Raw genomic sequence first — 22657 nt, forward strand, 5'->3', positions numbered from 1 at the left:
GAGTAGAAAAAATTCAGAATGCTTTTTGAGCAGTCTGAAGTCGAAGCTTGTAGATCATGTGATATTATAGACACTGACCTCATTATTTGTAATTCTGTCCATGTTAAATATATATATAAATAACATACTATTGCAAGAGTTTATATAACAGCAGATAAGAAAAACATGTCCTATAATTGTTTTTTCTCCCCTGATCTGCTGGCACAGGGCCAACAATGACATCACTGGTGATACACCATCTCCTGCCCCACGTTGCTCTCCTACTTCTGTCCATCTGTCCAGGCCAGATACAAAGTGATTTGCGAGTTTTTAAATGGCACCAGTACATTTGTGATGCTTTACGACACCTGCAACAAGATTCCATTTTTTTCTGCTGCAAAGTTCAGAGGGGAAAAATGTGGGAAACCCAGTGACAAATGGATGATTGAACCAGAGGTATAATAATCGTCATAAATAATAATAATAACAAAAAACACCACATTATCAGATATTACAAGTGCAGGTAATAATCTAAGCGGACCTGTAATTAGGTTTTAAACAACACAATATTCTGGAAACAATTAGTATATTTCATCCATTTTGCAGCAACATTACATGCATCATTATTGTAAACTTTCCATTTACACAGCTTGAAAACAATGAAGACATGAGAGAAGAAACAAGTTTCACCTTGAAGAATCAGGCTAGTAACATTGATTATGCCAATAGCAGTGGGTTTACCAAAGGACAGTTATTTCCAAGTACTTATGGATTTACCGAAATTCAAAGAAGATCTACTTTTACCCCGACCAACGTTATTCCACAAAATGCTTCATTCAACAGGGGAAGCTGGAAGAGAGTGGAGAACTGCATTAAATTTGTTATGAATAATTACTGCGGTAACAACAGCTATACAGAAGCCTTTGTAGTGATGGAAGCACAGCCCAGCCACAAAAAACCCATAACAATAGGATCAATATTCCACATAGGCTGTGGTCGGCATTCTGCTGCTACAGCAATAGGCTGAAAATATGGCTGGCAAGTGCAGACTGGGGCTGGAACAATGAATATAACGAAGATTACACACAGACTAAGACTTTGGAAAGCCTCCGTATAAAAGTGGGAATCAAAGCATTTGATGAAAGACAATGTCCTGGAGAAACAGCTGTCACTGAGCTCTACCCACAACTTTCCCCTGATTGCAACTGTCCATAAAAAAATGAATGTATAAACTACTGAGGGCTGAGATCTATCATCAGGATAGAGATTTATATCATGTGATAAATATGAATAACGTTTATTGATTTGATTCAGTTTGTAATTGCTTCTTTGCGTCAGGCTTCATGACATCAAATGAAGATACAGCATATTAACCTTTGTGTAAATCTGGTGTTATCAGAAACATTTTTGGTAAATGGAAGGAAACCATTCATGTTGACTTAAGCTGCTTAAATACAAAACTTTTGTTTGAGTGGTGACAGCCATCATAAATATCAGAACAGACAGAGGGAAACACTGGAAACACAAGAAACATCAAAATAAACAAACAATATGAAAACAGAAACCAATTAACATAAAAGACAAACTGGAGAAGGATAAAGAGACTAAAACAATTTCTAATAATTAGATTTTGATTAAACACGAAGGCTCCCTGTCTGGTTCTTGGTCCCCAGCAGAGACACCACCATTAACCAACACTTTTCTGATCACAAGAAATCAGGCTACAACAACAGTTACACATGACATAAAGGTTAAGAACTATCATATAACAGAGGACAAAGGCAATTTTACCTCTCCCTAAAAAAGATCTGAAGCTCTTTTGTAAAGTGCACTGATATTTTTTGCATGAGTCATTTCAGCGTTAGTGAACAGTGAGTATTTTTTGGCAGCAGAATGGTCAATGAAGTATTTTGACAAAATACTCCAGGAGCTTAGAGGAACAAATGAACACGTTAGCCATTAGAATTTCTTTAATTTTATTTCAAAATAAATTCATCAAATGTTTGAGAAACAAACTGATCTTTGTGACTGCTGTAGAGTCACAGCAGCAGCACCATCACCACAGCCAGAGAGACGGAAACCCTCAACACAGGAAGTGAGTCATGCAGTAGAGGGGAGTGAAAAGGTTCAGGTTGCCCACCTTTAACACAGGAAATAAAGAAAGATATAGATCTCGATTCAAATACAGCAATAACTATGTGGTTGGCTTTTAGCTGAGCTAAGTACAGAGAGCCCATCTGAAATATTTGCTTAAAAGTCCTAACATCATCTCACCTCTGACAGACAGCCAGCTGTATGTTGATTCTCCAGTACCAGAGACATTACATTTGTAGGAACCTTCATCAGACTTTGAAATCTTTGGGATAGTCATGACTCCTGTGGAGCTGTGCCCAATGAGGAGGTTATCTTTATAAAATTTAGCTGTGAGGTTGGAAAAAGAAGTCTCCCTATATATGCAATGCAGAGTGACGGCATCGCCCTCACGCAGATGATGGACCGGACTCTCCAGAATCACTTTGCCTCCTATATGAAAAAATAAATATTTAGAGCTTTAAAGCTGCACTTTGGAAAAAAGAAATTCATGTAGCGGAGGTGGAGCCCAAACTTTCATAGAGCTTCGTGCTTAAGCCAAGACATATTCCAATCATATGGGCTAAAAGAAAAATGCCTTTCTTCAACCTCAACACCTTTCACGTTCGAAGGAATTCATTTCAACCACTTCAAGATAATAATGCTTTTAAAAGCTTTTAATTACAATATACTTAGTAACCAATTTCCCCTGGAAAATAATTATTTGACCTATACTATTTTAAATGCTGCCAGTACGTTTAGCTTAATAACTGAGCTAACTAACATTTTTATTCATACCATACCATAACGTAATAATTATAATAGATTGCATTTATATAGCGCTTTTCTAGACACTCAAAGTGCTTTACAATTCCATTATTCATTCACTCTCACATTCACACACTGGTGGAGGCAAACTACAGCTGTAGCCACAGCTGCCCTGGGGCAGACTGACAGAAGCGAGGCTGCCACATCGCGCCATCGGCCCCTCTGGCCAACACCTGTAGGCGATAGGGTGAAGTGTCTTGCCCAAGGACACAACGACCAGGACAGAGCTGGGGATCAGACTGGCGACCTCCCGGTTACAAGATGAGCAATATTATATTGCTCAATGTCAATACATATCATATTGTACTATTAGCCAATTGTACTATTAATACTATTATCATGTTGTACTATTAGCTAATTATTTCAACTATCACACTTTTAGCAAGTATTTAATTACTTTTTTTTCAAGTATTCGCTTTTCAAACACTATCTATCTATTGCCATCAATGAGGAATTTTTTTTGAAGAGTATTTTCAATTACATAGTAAAGTAAATACATACTTTATACCTTAAACCTTAAAGTGTCACTTTGATGGCATGTTTTGTAACTAGCCCATTACTGTAACTAGCTAATAGATGAAACAATATAAACATCGCAGACTATGTATGGCTATTATTGAATGGCTTTGGTCTTGCTTTTTTCCCTGTTGAATTTAATGGTAATCTTCTGTAGTTTGTATAAACTCACCAGTCACAGTGACGTTGACAGCTTCACTGCAGGCTCCAGCTCCAGATTCACACCAGTACAACCCACTGTCTGCTGGGTAAGCATCATCAAGGAAGCAGTGTGACTCATTTTTTGAACCCCAGTGTTTGGAACACTCATTATTTGTTTTTAAAGACGTGTTTCTCTTTATTGTCCAATCAGAAGAGTTTTTATGCTCTCCACAGCTCAGTGTAACAGACTCATACGTGAAGAACTGAGATCTGTTGGGAAATATTCTCAGAGTGGCTGAAAGAAACAGAGAAAGACAAGTTAGTTGTGTTTACAGAGCTGGATTTAAGGGCAGAACAATGAGGTGGGCACAGTTTAGTCTGGCCACCCTATGCATCCAAGGAAACAGTGGCAGGGGGCTCCTCACATTTGAATTTAAATGGATATATGGATTTATATAGTGTAACTCCCAACTATAGTAGAACTTTTTTGCTGTGCTGTTTTTCCATAAACAACTGTAACTGCCCAGTTACTGCCCAGAAAATCTTATGAGTTTTATTGCTGATATTTTGTTTCTTTTTCAGTTGTGTGTTGCATTAAAAAAAAGCTAATTAATAGTGATGGTGTACAGGGAGTGCAGAATTATTAGGCAAGTTGTATTTTTGAGGAATAATTTTATTATTGAACAACAACCATGTTCTCAATGAACCCAAAAAACTCATTAATATCAAAGCTGAATGTTTTTGGAAGTAGTTTTTAGTTCGTTTTTAGTTTTAGCTATTTTAGGGGGATATCTGTGTGTGCAGGTGACTATTACTGTGCATAATTATTAGGCAACTTAACAAAAAACAAATATATACCCATTTCAATTATTTATTTTTACCAGTGAAACCAATATAACATCTCCACATTCACAAATATACATTTCTGACATTCAAAAACAAAACAAAAACAAATCAGCGACCAATATAGCCACCTTTCTTTGCAAGGACACTCAAAAGCCTGCCATCCATGGATTCTGTCAGTGTTTTGATCTGTTCACCATCAACATTGCGTGCAGCAGCAACCACAGCCTCCCAGACACTGTTCAGAGAGGTGTACTGTTTCCCCTCCTTGTAAATCTCACATTTGATGATGGACCACAGGTTCTCAATGGGGTTCAGATCAGGTGAACAAGGAGGCCATGTCATTATTTTTTCTTCTTTTATACCCTTTCTTGCCAGCCACGCTGTGGAGTACTTGGACGCGTGTGATGGAGCATTGTCCTGCATGAAAATCATGTTTTTCTTGAAGGATGCAGACTTCTTCCTGTACCACTGCTTGAAGAAGGTGTCTTCCAGAAACTGGCAGTAGGACTGGGAGTTGAGCTTGACTCCATCCTCAACCCGAAAAGGCCCCACAAGCTCATCTTTGATGATACCAGCCCAAACCAGTACTCCACCTCCACCTTGCTGGCGTCTGAGTCGGACTGGAGCTCTCTGCCCTTTACCAATCCAGCCACGGGCCCATCCATCTGGCCCATCAAGACTCACTCTCATTTCATCAGTCCATAAAACCTTAGAAAAATCAGTCTTGAGATATTTCTTGGCCCAGTCTTGACGTTTCAGCTTGTGTGTCTTGTTCAGTGGTGGTCGTCTTTCAGCCTTTCTTACCTTGGCCATGTCTCTGAGTATTGCACACCTTGTGCTTTTGGGCACTCCAGTGATGTTGCAGCTCTGAAATATGGCCAAACTGGTGGCAAGTGGCATCTTGGCAGCTGCACGCTTGACTTTTCTCAGTTCATGGGCAGTTATTTTGCGCCTTGGTTTTTCCACACGCTTCTTGCGACCCTGTTGACTATTTTGAATGAAACGCTTGATTGTTCGATGATCACGCTTCAGAAGCTTTGCAATTTTAAGACTGCTGCATCCCTCTGCAAGATATCTCACTATTTTTGACTTTTCTGAGCCCGTCAAGTCCTTCTTTTGACCCATTTTGCCAAAGGAAAGGAAGTTGCCTAATAATTATGCACACCTGATATAGGGTGTTGATGTCATTAGACCACACCCCTTCTCATTACAGAGATGCACATCACCTAATATGCTTAATTGGTAGTAGGCTTTCGAGCCTATACAGCTTGGAGTAAGACAACATGCATGAAGAGGATGATGTGGACAAAATACTCATTTGCCTAATAATTCTGCACTCCCTGTAGATATACAGTCATTCCTGCATATCACAGAGATTACCAATCACCAAAAATAACTATTCAGTCTACACTGATTTACCATGCACCCTATTTTTTTTAAGATATTGATTTCTCTGCCATCCCAGTTTAAGAAATGTGCTCAACTTTTAAAAAAAATTATTTGGCTCTTGAAATCGATCTGGGCTGTCATATATGTGGTGTGTGAGCAGAAGTTTAATAAGATGTCATGCCAAATTGCAGATTTTTATAAAAAAGGTGTGTAAACATAAAAATGAGCTTTATTTCTTTAAATCAAGATCCATCCTGAACACAAACTGGGCAGGAAGCCAGCACCACAAAACTCGGAAGCTTGAGGAAAACCCAGAACTTGTAACAGATCAAGGACAACAAAGGATAAAGAGACTAAAACAATAAACGCTCAGGTAGGTGACTAGGGAAGAGGAAGCTGGTGGGAGCACAGGTGACACTAATCACAGGAGGACGCAAGTTCAAATACACACAATGCTCATAGGGCAAGGGACTATTAAAATAATATAGAAAAGTAGCACTAAGACAGAGGCATAGACAAAATAAAAACAAACGTGGAAACATTACTGAGTGGGGAAACAAAAATAAATACAATTCAAAACCCAGGAGTCATAACAAGGGCTGCCTTTTTTATTTGAGAAAATCAAAAATGAACATGAACATGAAAATTTCTTAAAATGTTGTTACTTTTTTCTCTGACAGCTGTATTTTGGAAATACAGATGAAATCTGTATTTGTTGAAATCAAACAAATTTAATTTTACTGACCTTATACTAAATGTATTCTTGCCACCAAACATGATGCAATGTAAAACTAAAACCCACAGCACTGACATTTCCTTCCTCTTTACACCTTTGCAGCTTCTGCATGCTACCCACAAAATAGTTGCATTACCTCCCACAAGGTTTCATTTTAAACACTGGAACGTCTGGTTTTTCATCTGTGCAGATAAGTTTGTAGCTGTATTGATGCCATATAAAATTTATAAGATGAGTTTACACATTTTAAACTAATAAATACAAGTTACATGTACTGTATTTATTTCAACTAAATCAATGGTAAATGGTAAATGGCCTGTATTTATATAGCGCTTTAATAGTCCCTAAGGACCCCAAAGCGCTTTACATATCCAGTCATTCACCCATTCACACACACATTCACACACTGGTGATGGCAAGCTACGTTGTAGCCACAGCCACCCTGGGCGCACTGACAGAGGCGAGGCTGCCGGACACTGGCGCCACCGGGCCCTCTGATCACCACCAGTAGGCAACGGGTGAAGTGTCTTGCCCAAGGACACAACAACCAAGACTGTCCAAGCCGGGGCTCGAACCGGCAACCTTCCGATTACAAGGCGGACTCCCAACTCTTGAGCCACGATCGCCCACGCGATCTACAATCTACAATAAATCAACATGAAATACAGTACCTCGCATAGAGCACCTTTTTGTAATGTATCTATTATAAACATCTGTAATAAAATACTGTATTATGAAACAAAAGCAGATGCCCACAAAGAAACAGATCACAGACTTCACACACATTTAGTACATACCAATAATAGTGCACAGAGCTGTTATCTCCATGCTGCTTGGCAGGTGTTTGATTCACAGACAGTTTTAGGGGCTTTCTTCACACCTCAGTGCTGACTGTGAAAAAGTCACTTGACCAAGATGTACGTCATCAATTTATTTTTTAAAACCGCAAGTGTCAAACACTTACAGTCTCCACCCTGAAGATATAAAGTATATCAAAGTGAAGTTATAGAATATTTAATCCTTCCTAAAAATTTGAATAAAAAATATATAACTGATTTTTTTTTCTTTTTTGAGAGTTTTGGGGAGTATTTTAATATATAATTACATTAGACAGAATAGAATAGAATAGAATAGCTTTTTATTGTCACTGTTACAAGAACAGTGAAAGGCAGTTTGGCATCTCTCCATGTGTGTGAAGTACACAATAGCGTAAGTATTTACACAATGACAAATTTACATTTACACAAGAAAGATATGTACAACTTATACATACACCTGCAAACATAAACGCACATACATACATATATGTATATATACATATTTGCATCCGTACATGCATACACACACACACATATTTCCACATACACGCTTACATCTATATACATACACATACATGCCATCTAACTAGCAGGTGCATTGAGAGGTGCAGTGTGATCAGTGATATTGCACATTGAGTGTGTGGCGGGGGGATGATATTGCACATTGAGTGGGGGGGGGGGTGCTGTTGGAACTATACTAAATAATGTTATAATAAATACAGTTTAAAGAGGTAAGGGTGTTGTTTGCATTGTATAAAGTATAAACAGAAATACGATTTATAAATAAGGTGTAATGTCCATGACTTTTGGCAGTGCAGTTATCCTCCAATCAGGGAGGAGGTAGGGCATGTTTGACAGCCTGTGGGTAAAAACTTCTGTTGAGTCTGTTTGTCTTCGACCTGATGGACCTGTAGCGTTTACCAGAGGGAAGGGGGGAAAAAAGTGAGTGTCCAGGGTGCGAGGGGTCTTTGATGATGATGCTGGCTTTCTGCTGAAGTCTGCCAGTATAGATGTCTCTGAGGGGAGTTAGTGAAGTGCCGATTGCCCGCTCTGCTGCCCTCACCACCCGCTGCAGTTTCCTCTTGTCCTCCGCAGTGCAGCAGTTGAACCAGAGCGTGCAGCAGTAAGTCAGAAGGCTCTCAATGGTGGAGCGGTAGAAGTTTACTAGCAGTCTTTGGGGTAATTGGGCCTGACGTAGTTTCCTGAGGAAGTACAGCCTTTGTTGTGCTTTCCCTACCTGGTGGGAGATGTTTGTGGACCAGGTAATGTCGGCCGAGATGTGGACTCAGAGGAACTTAAAGCTTTCTACCCTTTCTACCTCCTCCCCATCAATGTAGAGGGTAGAGTGCTCAGATCGCTTTGTTCTTCTGAAGTCGATTACCATAGATAGAGTGCAGTGTTCAGAGTACTTCAAAGTTCTCTGACATTTCTTTGTCTGATTTTTATCAATTACTGTCTTCCTCTTTGTAGATTTGTGGAGTTTGTGCTGTTTTGCAATCACAGATTGCATAAGGGCAATGAATAATGTCAAAAAGCTCTACCTAAAATTTTGATACCCACTCATGTAAATGTGGTTTGCATAAACTCAGACAACAACACAGTTTTTCTACTGTTGCTGCTATGCACCACCACTAGGGATGGGTATTGATAAGATTTTAACGATTCCGATTCCATTTTCGATTCTGTTTAACGATTCGATCCTTTATCGATTCTTATTTTTAAAAAGGAGAACACTGAGGTCGATTAGCTTAGAATTTTGTTTTATATCTTCTCTTTGAACAAGATAGAAATTTAGGAGTAACATGGCCTTATAAACCCAACAGTGGGATCTTAAGAGATCCACAGCCTATGGCTCTTCAGTGGGGCGTCACAGGGTCCCCGGGGAAAATTGTAAATGTAAAATAATAAAATAAATATTCTTCTGTAGCAATAACAAAGTATAACATAAATTATTCTGTAGCAATTACACAAGAATATCCAGTAATGTCCCTGCCTACAATTAAACACATTCACTTACCATCTGCTGTGGCAAACGGGTGCAAGGTTTTTACCACAAACTTAGTCACTGCTCGGTGACATTCAGGCCTGAAAAGAGACGCTACCGGTGGACTGCAGGGACAACTGCCAGCGAGCGCCAGCCAGACTCTGTCTCTCTCATCACGGTCACCTAAATGCACAGTAATGGCAGGTTTTGTAATAAAGCAGATCGCGCTAACATAATATGCACTGTTAGCTGATTATTTACCTGCCGCATTAACGGGAGAGGACGTGCAAACCGCTGCTGCTGGGTTGAGATTCACGAGTCCGGAGCGGAATTAAAAACACGACATTCATTTAAGTTCATCGCGTGTTTTGTGAGCAAATGCTTTTGCATATTCATAGTGTTTCCTCCCTTAAATGAAATATCCACTTTGCAAGTATTGCAAGTTGCCCTGTTGTCATCCGTTCTCGTAAAGTATAAACAAACTTTTAAGCGTTTGAGCCGCTTAGGCGCCGTGTTTCCTGCCAGGTACGCTCCGACGCTCCGCAACGTGGTGACGTCATTCGGGGCGACTGGAATCGATAAGGGAATCGTTTGCAAAAATGGCAAACAATTCCAAGGAATTGAAACAGTGGGAACCGGTTCTCAACAAGAACCGGTTTTCGATACCCATCCCTAACCACCACAGTGGATTTTAATACATTAAAAAAAAAAAGCATTACCATGGTGGAGAGGTTTGTGTGCCCAAGTGATCCCAGGCGCTATGCTGACCAGATAGTTTGCTTCACCCACTGGTAGGGTCTTTCAAGGTAAATTGGTCCTCAGTGAAGGGTCAGACAAACAGCAATTCAAATGACCTCTATAAGAGAGGAAAAAACAAGGGACCTGTGTAGCACTGCCTGGGATAGGTTTACTAAGGGCTTACCCTGGAGCCAGGCCTTGGAAGTGAGCTTCATAGAGAGTGCCCTGTGGGAAAATGTACATCAGTCCACTCTTCTGTAGGTCCACTACCAACTGGAGGAGCTGGTGGTCCAATTCAAGGCTTGCTACTGGGACATGGAAAATGACCTCTCTCATAGGGAGAGACACTGATATGGTTGGCCTCACCTTTTGCACAGATCAGTCTTCTGGAGAGGGGATCGAGTTTGTACCAGTCTGGAGTTGCCCTCAGTAAGAGGAATGCTGTGTCTACATTAATATTTTTCTCAGTGGACTAGCGGGTGATTCCCTGTGCCTTTCAATCAGGGAATGGGTCCTGTCTTTCATTTGTGCTTAGAACAAGTTCATAGTACCCAACCTTCTTGGGACCTGGGTGGGGTTCACAAGGGTGCTTCATCTAGTGACTCAGTTGTCTTACTGAAAGACATCAATGGCCATGTGGGGAATGAGGAGCATGATGACGATTAACAGTCTACCTGATGTGAAATGTAATCCCGGTTGAAGGCTCTGCCTCCCATACTGTTTTTAAATATACTAAGAACCACAAGTGAGCAAGCAATCTGAGAGGTAAGTGCTCTATTGGGGTGACATGGTTCTATGAGGTCTTTAAGATAATAAATAATTTCCCCTGGGGTTAAAAAATATTCTGATTCTGATGATAAGATGGGGCCTAAATATTAAAGACCTTGAATTTGAGGAGAGAGATTTTAAGTTTGTTTCAGGATTTAACAGGGAGCGAACACAGAAAACTCATTATAGGATAGATAAGAAGTCTGGTATTATCTGCATAGCAGTGAAAATGTTTGCCATTCCATCTAATAATACTGCCTAAGGTAAGCACGTATAATGCAAAATGAATTGGTCCCAGCATGGACCTATTTAAAAGTAAGGCATAATTACAATTTTGATAAAACAATCAAAACGATCAGCTGTATCTGAGGCAATGATGTGAGATCGGTATTTGGGCACATCAGGTCTGACAGAGTGACATGAAAGGGGTATCTCAAATATTACAGGCAAGCAACTAGAGACCACAAGATCCAAAGTATTTCCAAGTTCATGTGTTGGACTTTTAACTGACTGAACAAGATTAAAAGAGTTGATAAAATTTAAAAAGGTATTAGTCAACGGTGTATTTAAGTGTATTTAAATTTGGATTTTAAAATTAAAATTATATGAAATTATAAAAAGTATATGACATTGCTGACATCCTGGGGCTGGTCAGGACTGCTTTTCAACAGCGGCTTGGATATTTAGGAGTGATTAGAAGTCATAAACCAGAAGAAAAAAAGATGTAAACAAAGTGACCACAAACAGAACAGGTAACACATGACGGCAAACCACACACACAGGTGCCATCTTCACTCCAATTTCAGTAAAGCACCTTGAAATTAGATTTACAGTGTAATTACATTCTTAGTTGTGGGGCAAATCATACAGTGTTGCCAGGTTTTTCATGGTTTTCTTTGAACACTGGCTGCTTTTTCACTTACTTTCAGTCCGGTTCTTGTATGTGGCCATTTTTACAGGAATGTTTGTCTCTTAAGCAACTTAACGCTGACCTATGAATCATTCAAGCATGAAAAGGGGATCTTACTCAAGGGATGAACCAGTATTGTGTCTACACATGACAAACAACTTCATAAAGAACCAGCTATTTTTAAACCAACAAGGTGATTTCCCAAAAGACTATTTAAAGTAACTCCCGGCATATTTTAGCATCGTGTGCAGTGTGTAATTAAAAAATATCTAAACCAGATGGAAACTATCTGAAAGTAATATTCTCTGGCACATCAATACGAGCCACTGCCAGAAGGTTTTAACAGTCCCATAAGTATGGAGGAAATTCCAGGAGACAGATCCTCTAGGACTCTAGGAGAACTGGACATTGCTATGTGGTCATTTACCCATCAGCACGACCAGTATCTGCTCCTTAGTGCAAGCTTGAACAGCATGAGCACTGCCAGAGCTACAAAATGACCCTTAAGGAGGACACTGGTGTGAATTTCGCTTACCAGATAATCAGAAACAGACTTTATGAGTTCAGGTTGAGGGGCTGATGCCCTCTAGTGGGCCTGTGCTCACTGCCCACTGCCATATTGAGCCTGATTAGAATTTGGAATAATATCATAATGCCAGATTTAGCAGATCCACCAGTTTTACTTAGATTTTCAGGTGGTGTTTGAATTCAGCCCACTGTAGGTTCCGTTCCCAACACATTACCCAGTCCACATGAGTGTGGATATCCAGCATGAATTTTCCACCTACTGAAATCTGACATTTTTTCACAGTGTTGCTTTAACCTTTGAACTGTGTACAATCACAGTTGGTTTTAGACCAGTAAAATCAGACTGAGACAATAAAGGTAAGAAACAGTCAACACCATACATAAATAGAGTGCAAAGAATTGAACATTTGCATAATTTATACAAGATATACGATACTCTCTAACTTTCTCTCTTACCAGAGCTGTTCCTCTGTACTCATTTCTGGTGAGTCCTGATGGCCACTCCTAAAAGAGTTTTTGCAGAACTCTTTCTAATATCAATAAGGTTTTGACAAAAAAACAAAAACAAAAAAATAACATTTTGTTGACTCAGTCTTTAAAGTCTGGTGAAAGGTTTTTATTCATTCGTCACACAGTTAAATTGACTGATTGACTATTCATTTATTGACAATTGAGAAAAAGGTTTAGTTTTTTTTTTCTTTCTTTATGAAAAATAAAGTAAAAAGGTTTAGATAGAAATGCCCACTAGAGGGCAGGACCGTATTGTATTTGAAAAAGTCCGCAGTCTGGAAGCGCTGACTATAGGTGGACATTTCAGAGATTGTAATTCGACCCTTAAAAGTGAAACCAGTTTGTATATTTGCTCTCATTAAAGCCTCCTAGAAAAAATACTTCAGAACACATTTTAATGTGACACATTTTCTTCTTCAGGTAAACAACGCAATGGGGAAAAAAAGCTTTCTCATAAGGATACTTTTATGATGATGTCATGTTGACAAGATAGTTCCAAGACACGTGGATTCTTTCTTCTTATGTGGAGAAGCCTGAACCAAACACGTGGGGGAGTTGGATTTTTTTAGGAAAGTACATAGCATTAATTTTGTGTTTTGAAGCTGTTGATGGTAAAATGGAAGAAGAGTTTTAAATGCAGTTTCTGAAAACTGATGGGAAAAATAAGAGGCAAATATCAAACAGGAGGTGAGTTCATCATGAGTAAATTAGTGGGAAGTTCATATCTGCTCAGGTTCTATAAACAGACCCACGCGTGACAGATATATTAATGAATATTCACTCTGATTTGGACACGTGAAAGGAAAGGGTTGCGAGAGACTGACTTAGTCAAGTAATTCTTGAGTACTCTCATGAGATCAGGTACTTTTTTCAATTAGTCAGCTTCCTCCGAAGCAGCAGAACAGGTTTATCATCATGCTGTTATCTACACTGCCAGCACATGCTGAAAAACAAAGACTGAGCACTCTGTCATCCTCTTCTTCAACTGCAAGACTGGAAGTGTTTTCTTTTCTTTTCTTTTCTTTTCTTTTCTTTTCTTTTCTTTTCTTTAAGATTTATATATATGAGATTAAATGGACTCACTGTGTCATTTTTGACCAGGATATGCACCTCAATGCACATATTAAACGAATACGTATTTCTTGCATTTGGACAATATCTCTAAAACTAGAAACATCCTGTCTCAAAGTGATGCTGAAACTAATGTCTTTTAATTTGTCGCTAAATAAATAAAATTGAATTGAATTGAATTCAGTGCCCCCTTGATAACCCCAGGCTCGATTATGATATATATGTAGATGTTGTTGCCACTCCATTAATGAAATAGCAACAGACAAATAATGACCTCTGCAAATGTGAAAGAAAAAAACACCAAAGCTTACCATGAATGGAATATCTTACACAAACATCACAGGCTGCTCCACCTGTTTGCACTTTGAAACCTGTTTTCTGCCCCCTTCTTCACTATTATTCTTATCTTACAGGTGTCAAAAGTAAAGTTGATACAGAATGACCTTTGTCCTGATCAGGTGCCAGGAAACACCATATCACTGAAATTGTCTATCACTCCTTTTGTTGGGTGTCACCTGACCATTCCTTCATCAGAGTGAATTCAGATCCAAACAGCTTTTTGTAAGTGACAGTCTGTTTCCGTACATACAATGAAACCTTCCCTGCTGGAGGAGCTGATCCTTGGAATCCTTAAATGAATGACACAGATGTGGGATCAACTTTCGCCCTCCCTTCAGCAAAGCTCCAAGAGTGGTAGTAGTTTTTTGACCTGTAGGGAAAAAATAAATAATTAGCTACCATAAGTGGCTTTATCGCATCATCGCTTATTTTCTGTTGCTCAAACCCCAAGATTTAAAATGTAAATCTTAAATATTTACTCCACAGAATAAAGATTCAAGTCTTTAACATACTTCTGATTTTTAATGCTTTCACTCAGTAAACCAGCGTCCTTGGACTGCAGCGCAGAGGAGAATAAACACACAGAACACTACAAGTAGGATCCAGCTGCTGCGATCAGACAAACCACCTGCCAGGAAAAAATCAGAGATGAGACGTACAGTAACTGAAAAACATCAGACAGAACATGAAGATTTGGTGTTCAGTTAGATTTAAAAAAAAATAATCAAGATGTCGATGAAGCATTATACCCTGTAATCAGAATTTATTTCATTTTTTAAAAGTGTGAAAAAATAAAAATAAAAATAAACAAAGTAAAAACTTTGAAAACCTCACTACTATACAGTTGTTATTTAAAAATAACATCTGAAACATGTTGATCTAGGAGGTGTTGCTTTGTTTTTTCATTTTCTCACCTTTAGCAACTTTCTCGTCCTTTATCAAAGTTATTTGAGGCACTGAATTTGTTTATTATTTTTTGGCATTAGGTTTAACTCACCAACAATAAGATGAACAACTGAAAACTTTGACTCTTTAACTTTGGGATGAAACATCTGTATCTTCCTTCATCTTCTTGTGTCACATTAGTGATTCTTAGTGAGATGTTTCCTTCTCTCAGGCCGTCTGTGAACAACGCAGTCCTCCCGATGTACGATGGGAGCTTCATGTCAGTCACCTCACAATTGTGCCGGTAAAGATGAATATATTCATTTAGGCTCAGGCAATTTTTGGGGTCAGGGTGGAGGTCAGGCCTCGACCACTCCACCGTCAGCCCTGCCACATTTAACTTTGGCTCCACGTGACGCGGCAGGATGACATCATCACCTGAAGTAGCCTTGACTGGATGAGGTGTGCAAAATAAATGAAAATGTCCTGAGGAGAAGAAAAACTAACTTATTAAAGTAAGTTACATCTGGCATTTTTTAAGAGCAATAGAGAGAAATGGGATTATTGTTGTTTAACTTGCTAATGCAATAAAAAAAAAACTTCAGTATATTCAGTATAAACTGAATCTTAGATTTTTTAAATATGATTTAATATGACTAAAGAAGGAAGGCTACATATTGTAGTGAAAGCTTACCTTGAGCAAGCCTGATGATGAAAATGAGCAGAAACGCCACCGTTAGAGTTGAGATAGAAATCTTGTAACTGAACTCTCCTACGCCCATTTTAATGAGACAGCAATGCAGAAAACAAAGCGTTCTCACACCAGCTTAATATGAGTCTGAACACGATCTATAAATACATGAGTAAACACATTATTCATGGGGCCTGTCCTAACCAGTGAATTCCCCATTAGAGAAACAATTACTGTACAGTGTGTGGTTGCAAAGTCTCTGTGTGTCAGCCTTATGTTAGACCGGCAGCCTGTAAAGTGAAACAGAAAAATTCTTTTGAAGCACCTACAACTTCTCCTTAGTTGCAAGCTTGGCTTTCTAAAGCTCATCCTGCAGGTTCAGACCGGACTTTAGAGGAACTGGGACATGGATTCACCACAAACCACATCTGTACACATTAAGCAAGGGAAATTTGTTTCGGAATTTTTGTATTCGCAGTTGGTAAGGATGGTCACAGGCTAGATGATTTGGTACTTGAAGATATTTTAAAATAACATTATTATCTATAGCATATACAAGTTATATACACTGCATCTGCATTTAATCAGCAGCTATTATTCATCTCTGGCTCTCTTCCACAGTATGTCTGTGTCACGACCCTAACCCCAACCCCAACTGCACAGAGCACAGAGAGAACATTAAAAACTCCACACAGAAACACAGCAGGCTGGATTTAATCCCAGGGGCAATAGTGCTAGCTAATGGATCACCATACCACCCATAAAGGAAGTGTGACTCTAAAATGGCATCCACGTTATATAATCCAAAATGTGCCAAAGCTAAAACTTTGAGTTGTGACCACAATCAGTTTGTCTGTTTGTGACCTTTGTGAACTGTCACTGCAACAAAACGAAAGGACAGAAAAACACCACACAACACACTAAATGCTTTTTGATGTGGATTTGCAGATGAGCTCAGAAAAACACTAACTTGGACAACACACCACTTACACTGTAAAAAGAAAATGGGTGAACCAACTTAATTGAATTGTTTCAATTGGTAACACCTAATTTAATTAAGTTCTTTGAAATGAAGTTAATACATTAGATAACACAACTGATTTATCTAATGTATTAACTTCATTTCAAAGAACTTAATTAAATTAGGTGTTACCAATTGAAACAATTCAATTAAGTTGGTTCTTTTTACAGTGTAACACTTTTGAAATGAACTGTCTGCTTTGGTGATGATGATAGATGCTGTTTCAGTACTTCAACCTGTTGTCACTATTTTGGTCAAAACACTTACAGCTATTAAAGTCCACTTGGGTCCAAAAAAATGATAGAAATCCTCTCAGCTTATTGCACCAGCATGCATCTGCACTTATATAACTATCATTAGCTTAAAGCTTGAAGTGTTTAAGTTATGTGCTAACTAAAAATTAAGACAAGATGACAGTTTATTAAACTTTTAATGAAATTTGCAGATTGTCTCAGTGAAGTTTAATGAACTCACCCGTCTGCTCCTTGCTATCTAAAATATAACAGGACAACAAAGGCAGTGACGAGCAGTCAAGCTTGCAGCCTCCTGTTCATGCTTGCACAGCAGAATCCTTGTGGTCATTGCACACATTTGAAATTTAACAGATAGTAATAAAGAATAATTGGGTAGTCAGTACTTTTAACTGCATTTAAGTAGACGTTTTCTAAAAGTGATTCAGGCACAGTAGCTTTGTCAAAAGGAAAATACACAGAGCAGCATGAGAGTGGCTTCTTGTTAAACATCATTTTAAATGGTTGGCTCCCATATTGTTTTGTAGTTCCTTCATTTTTTTTAAATTGGAGATTTTAAAATGAACAGGAATTTCAAATCTCAAAACCCCATCCTGGAGCCAGGCCTAGGGAGGCAGTTCAAAGAACTCACTGGGCCCAATGGGCTGAGCCCAGCCCACATAGATGTCAGTGGTCAGAGCGGAGTCCCTGGTCCAATCCCCAGCTGGCTATCAGGTCTGCTTTTATTTTTGTCTTTTAATGTTGTGTATTGTGTTCTACTCTGTTGCTATAAATGTGTTATATAAATTATTTTTACTCTCTTCGGGGTTTTTTTTGTTCTCGTGCTCTCACCTGCAGCTTACATCTATATCAGATCAGGAGTTTGGAGTTGTCTCTGTTGTCATGGTTTTAGCTGAATTTGGTTGTGAAATATCAGAAGACATTTAATTATTTACAAAACAATGTTTAGTAGTTCTTTAAGGAGCAATAAGTTACTACGAAAATGACTCTAAGTGGGGTTTTTTTCAGTTTTAATAAAAACTCTTTTCTTTCTAACTCACCAGCTGGCAACAAGCAGAAACGAAGACTGATTTTGAGTCTTTGATGTTGAGATAAAACTTCTGTATCTTCCATCTTGCCATCTGTAAACAACGACGTCCTCCTGACGTATGACGGGATCTTCACGTCAGTCACCTTCCTGTTGTGCTGAGATGATCATATGCATCTTGACTCAGATGACGGTGGGGTTCAGGCTGGAGGTCGGGCTGGAACACTCAGTTATATCAACTTTTGTTTCCATGTGACAAGGCAAGATGACATCATCAGCTAGAGTAGCCACGGTAGGCTGGGGCGATCGTGGCTCAAGAGTTGGCAGTTCGTCTCGGAAGGTTGCCGGTTCAAGCCCCGGCTCGGACAGTCTCGGTCGTTATGTCTTTGGGCCAGACACCTACTGGTGATGGCCAGAGGGGCCGATGGTGCGATATGGCAGCCTTGCTTCTGTCAGTCTGCCCCAGGGCACCTGTGGCTACAACAGTAACTTGCCTCCACCAGTGTGAGAGTGAATGAATAGTGGAATTGCTTTGAGGGTCTCGAAAAGCACTATATAAATGCAATCTATTATTATTATTATTATTATTATTATAGGCTGAAGAGATGGTAAATGGCCTGATTCTTATATAGCACTTTTCTACTCTCCCAGAGTTCTCAAAGCGCTGTATACAACAAGCCTCATTCACCCAATTCACACCCACTCATACAAGCACTTCTAACATCAAGTGCAATCTAACCAACATTCACACATTCACACTCCGATAAACTCATCGGAGGGCAACTTGGGGTTAGTATCTTGCCCAAGGATATTTGGCATCCAGACTGGGGAAGCCAAGAATCGAACCACCAATCTTCCAATCAGTAGCTGATCTGTTCTGCCACCTGAGCCACAGACACCCACAACCACATGAAACTGACCTGAGTACAGAAAAAAAAAATAGATGAAAGTAATTTAAATTTGATATTAAAAAAACAAAGAAGAAAATCCTCACTGGTGTTGAACTTCTCAGTGAAATTAAACACTATCTGTGACTTCATATCAACTTTTCACCACCAATAACTTCACAAAATGATCAGTCACAATCATGAATGATCTGAGACATACGTTGGAAAGCACCTTGACTCACTCTCTCAGTCCCCAAAGATGGAACATAAAAACCAGAATGTGGTTTTCATCTTGGTTGGAGAACACTGGACAAGCTCTTTGTCCTCTTGAGGATATTTAAAGGTGTGTGGGAGTTTGAATTTGTGGACCTGGAAAAGGCATTTGATCGTCTTGAGTATGAGGTGTTTGGCCCATTGCTACGAGCCATTTGGTCCCTGTACAACCATTGCAGGAGCTCCAATGCTTTGCAAGTTTGACTCGATCGCTGTCTGTGTTGTACTCCGCCTGTAGGGTTTTAAGTCACTGATTCTGTTTCTACTTTTTATGGGTAGTTTTACTGCGTAGCCAGGTGATGGAAGGTTTCCACTTTGGGTGACCTCAGAATATCATCTTTGTTTTTTGCAGATGATGGGGTTCTATTCACTTCATTAGGTGGTGTCCTAGTGCTACAGCAGATCATAGCAGAGTGTGAAGCGGTGGGAATGAAAATCAGCACCTCCAAATCTGAGGCTATTGTCCTAAGCTGGAAAAGCTGGAGCGGTTTAAGAATCTGGGGATGTTGTTCATGCATGTGGAGATGTGGGCATCTCTGCTTAGACTGCTGTCCCTATGACCTACATAATATATATATATGAATATTTGAAAAAAAAAAAACTTTTTTATGACACATACCCCAAAATTCACCTTTTTTAAAAATAAGTCAATTTAACAGAGAACGGGCATGTTTCACAGTCACCTGGTAGATTAAAAACCAGAAACTTGTCACTGAAAGGCAGAAAGTTTCTGGTTTTTGAGTGAGGCTACACCCCCATGCTGCCCACTGCAAGCCTCATTCCTGCAAAAGCTAGATTGCATCGCTTTGAAAGGCGTAGTGCTCTGTGGTAGAGCCCACGATCACACATGCAGAGTGATATGAGTCAGCAATAACTGCTCACACAATCAAATGTTAAATTAGTTTCATCTGCAGATCTTAAAATCATCTCTGCCTGTTTGAACATCTTCACAAGAAGACAAATCATCTTCTACGGTCAGGACATGCCTGTTTTAATGAAGTCACGGTGTCAAGTGTGTAAATGAGGACATTACTGGTCATCTTACTGGATATTACAGGATATGTCATTGTTTCCATGCTAACCCACCTCTGACCCTCTTTTTTCTTCTCTCCTCTGTTCTGTTTTTGTAAAGTTGCAGCATTGTTTAGAAGCAGGAAGATGGATGTGAGAGTAATGACTCATGAAAGAGTGGGAACTGAACACGAAGTTTTGCAGCCTAGAGCCACCCACGCTGATTAGTCACCAAATACTACCCCACCACCTCTACCCTTACAAATAAAGGAACACATAAATGTGTGTGTCTGTGTGCATACGCATTGTAGTTTACCTTCAAAAGGTACGAGGGCAATAACAAACTGTAAAAAGCCAGCAATTAAATTTGAGAAATACTGTAACTGAACTCCACAATATTCATGTCAATATGAAAAGCAAACATTAAAAAATTGTGCTTTCAAGGAACGTAGCCTGCCCACCTGAGGATTGTAGTTATTTGACAAAGGGTAAAACCTGTTGTGTAACTTGATGGTGGCTCTCTCACTTTGTTAACCTACTCCTACTTCAGGCTCTGCACTCTCACATAAAACGGGGGAAGGTGACGTAGGTGTTGAAATGGCAGTGAGATTTGTGAAACAAAGAGCTAAGTTTTCACCTTCATCATTATCATGGCTGAAACTGAAATATAAATGTTTAAGAAATATTGGATCAACGTTACCACACAGATGAAACCTGACAGTGCTGCTGAAATAACATTGATTTATTTTTTTAATGTGTTCTTCCACACATGTGACAGGTGAGCTGTTAGATTATAGTATTTCATTAATCACAAAATCACAGTGTTTTGATCATGTTCTGGAGAGTTTGTGGAAGTGAGTTTTTACATTTTGTTTTATCGAGTTATTTATTTGTTTGTTTGGTCATTTAAATTCAGAATAAGTCTGGCAATAAAAAAAAGAATAAAGTCCTCATAGGTGTTGAACTTCCCAGTGCAGTTAAACACTTTCCATGAATTCATACCAACCTTTCAGCACCCGTAACTTTATTAAATTATTTACAATGTGCAGCATCAATACATTTTCCTGACAACATAACCAAGAAAAAAAAGTGGTCACTTCAGGGATGTAAATAACAATGACATAACTACTGGTTCTTTGAAAAGAGTAATTAGTCAAAGAGTCACGAATGATCTTCTGATTCTTGCTTTATTTTATTTGTTTTGTGGTGATCCTACTTTATTTTGTGTTTTGTGTATTTTAATCATCTATTTTTGACACACATTAGAAACAATCTTGACTCAGACATTATTGTGCTTTGCATTAATTCTAAACTTTTCCCCAAACAAATAAACATCACTTCAAAATCACACAGGCCATCATCAAAGTTTTCCTGATGATGCTTTCAAAAGTATTTTTTTTCAGTAACTTTAGCATCTTCAATATGAGAAAGAGACAAGAAACGGAGTCACTGATGAACATGAGTCACCTCTGTGTCCATCTCACCCTACATGGACACAGCATGTGATACATCCATGGACATGTTATTTTAGAGTACAGCACTTTTCTACTCAATGTGTGCACGCACAGCACTTTATACAACATGTCCCATTTACACATCCATGCATGCACACTAAGTGCTTTTTCTTCAACATTCACACTTCAGAGTGACAAATGCACAAACTTAAATATAAACATACATATATACATGTATGCGTATGTACGCATGTGCATGTATAACTTGCACATATCTTTCTGGTGTAAATGTAAATGCCTGTGTTATTGGGTAGATACTTACGTTATAGTGTGTTACACACATTCCCTGAGTAGATACTCCTGAAACTTATGTCTATTTTTATCTACTTCTCCTATCCTAAAACAAACAATGTAAAACTACATGATGCCAATGGAGATATGCCAAACTGTGTTTCATTGTTCTGGTAACAGTGACATTAAAGATCGAATCTATTTTTTTTTTCTGTTCCTCCTTTTGATTTACTGAAAACGAATCACAACTGAAAAAAAAAAATCAAAATTACAACAAAAGCCTGACGTCTTCAGTTGAATCGAGTAGGGCAGCAGCTATGAGTCTCTTCTTTCCTTCTGACACAAAGTGAAAATTGAATCACAGAGAAGCACCAGGTTCACCTATCCAGTCAGAGGCATCGTTAAGTGATCAGAAATGTTGGGCTCTTTACCTACACAAGCACATTTTATAAGACAGATTTCTAAGGAAGTTTAGAACAGCACCTCTCAGAGACTTCACACTGAGAGCTGACAGCACAGGCAACTACACCCCCATGCTTCCTATTGCAAAACCACATTCATGTCAATACATACAGATTACAGTCCATTCAGAGGTGTAAGGCTCTGTGGTTAAGTCCAGGCTCACGCGATGAGTGATATCAGTCAATTATAACTGCTCACATGATCAAACGCTAGTTTCACATGTACAGCTCTTG

At 39.0% G+C, this 22657-nt stretch overlaps 1 protein-coding gene and 1 long non-coding RNA gene across 2 annotated transcripts; both read right to left on the minus strand.

Moving 5' to 3' along the window:
- Window positions 1–1252: 1252 nt before the first annotated feature.
- On the minus strand, window positions 1253–7678 carry LOC100689811 (low affinity immunoglobulin gamma Fc region receptor II-b). Its single transcript, XM_019354783.2, has 4 exons — window positions 7303–7678; window positions 3566–3829; window positions 2254–2502; window positions 1253–2119 (listed from the first exon to the last, which is right to left on the minus strand). The coding sequence occupies exons 1-4, from the start codon at window positions 7331–7333 to the stop codon at window positions 2019–2021; spliced, it is 645 nt and encodes a 214-aa protein (XP_019210328.1). The 5' UTR covers window positions 7334–7678; the 3' UTR covers window positions 1253–2018.
- Window positions 7679–13762: 6084 nt separating this feature from the next.
- On the minus strand, window positions 13763–16495 carry LOC109199444 (uncharacterized). Its single transcript, XR_003217809.1, has 4 exons — window positions 15751–16495; window positions 15169–15542; window positions 14684–14799; window positions 13763–14541 (listed from the first exon to the last, which is right to left on the minus strand). It is a non-coding gene; the product is annotated as an uncharacterized LOC109199444 (long non-coding RNA).
- Between the last annotated feature and the right edge of the window lie 6162 nt (window positions 16496–22657).

The sequence above is a fragment of the Oreochromis niloticus genome, linkage group LG3 (genome assembly GCF_001858045.2).
Source record: "Oreochromis niloticus isolate F11D_XX linkage group LG3, O_niloticus_UMD_NMBU, whole genome shotgun sequence".
Classification (NCBI taxonomy): domain Eukaryota; kingdom Metazoa; phylum Chordata; class Actinopteri; order Cichliformes; family Cichlidae; genus Oreochromis; species Oreochromis niloticus.

Coding starts and splice junctions, on each gene's coding strand:
- LOC100689811 (XM_019354783.2), bottom strand. CDS start 7,333: ATGGAGATAACAGCTCTGTGCACTATTATTG. Junction 3,830..7,302: donor AGCTCTGTGCACTATTATTG/GTATGTACTAAA, acceptor TGTTTCTTTCAG/CCACTCTGAGAATATTTCCC. Junction 2,120..2,253: donor CAGCTGGCTGTCTGTCAGAG/GTGAGATGATGT, acceptor CCTGTGTTAAAG/GTGGGCAACCTGAACCTTTT.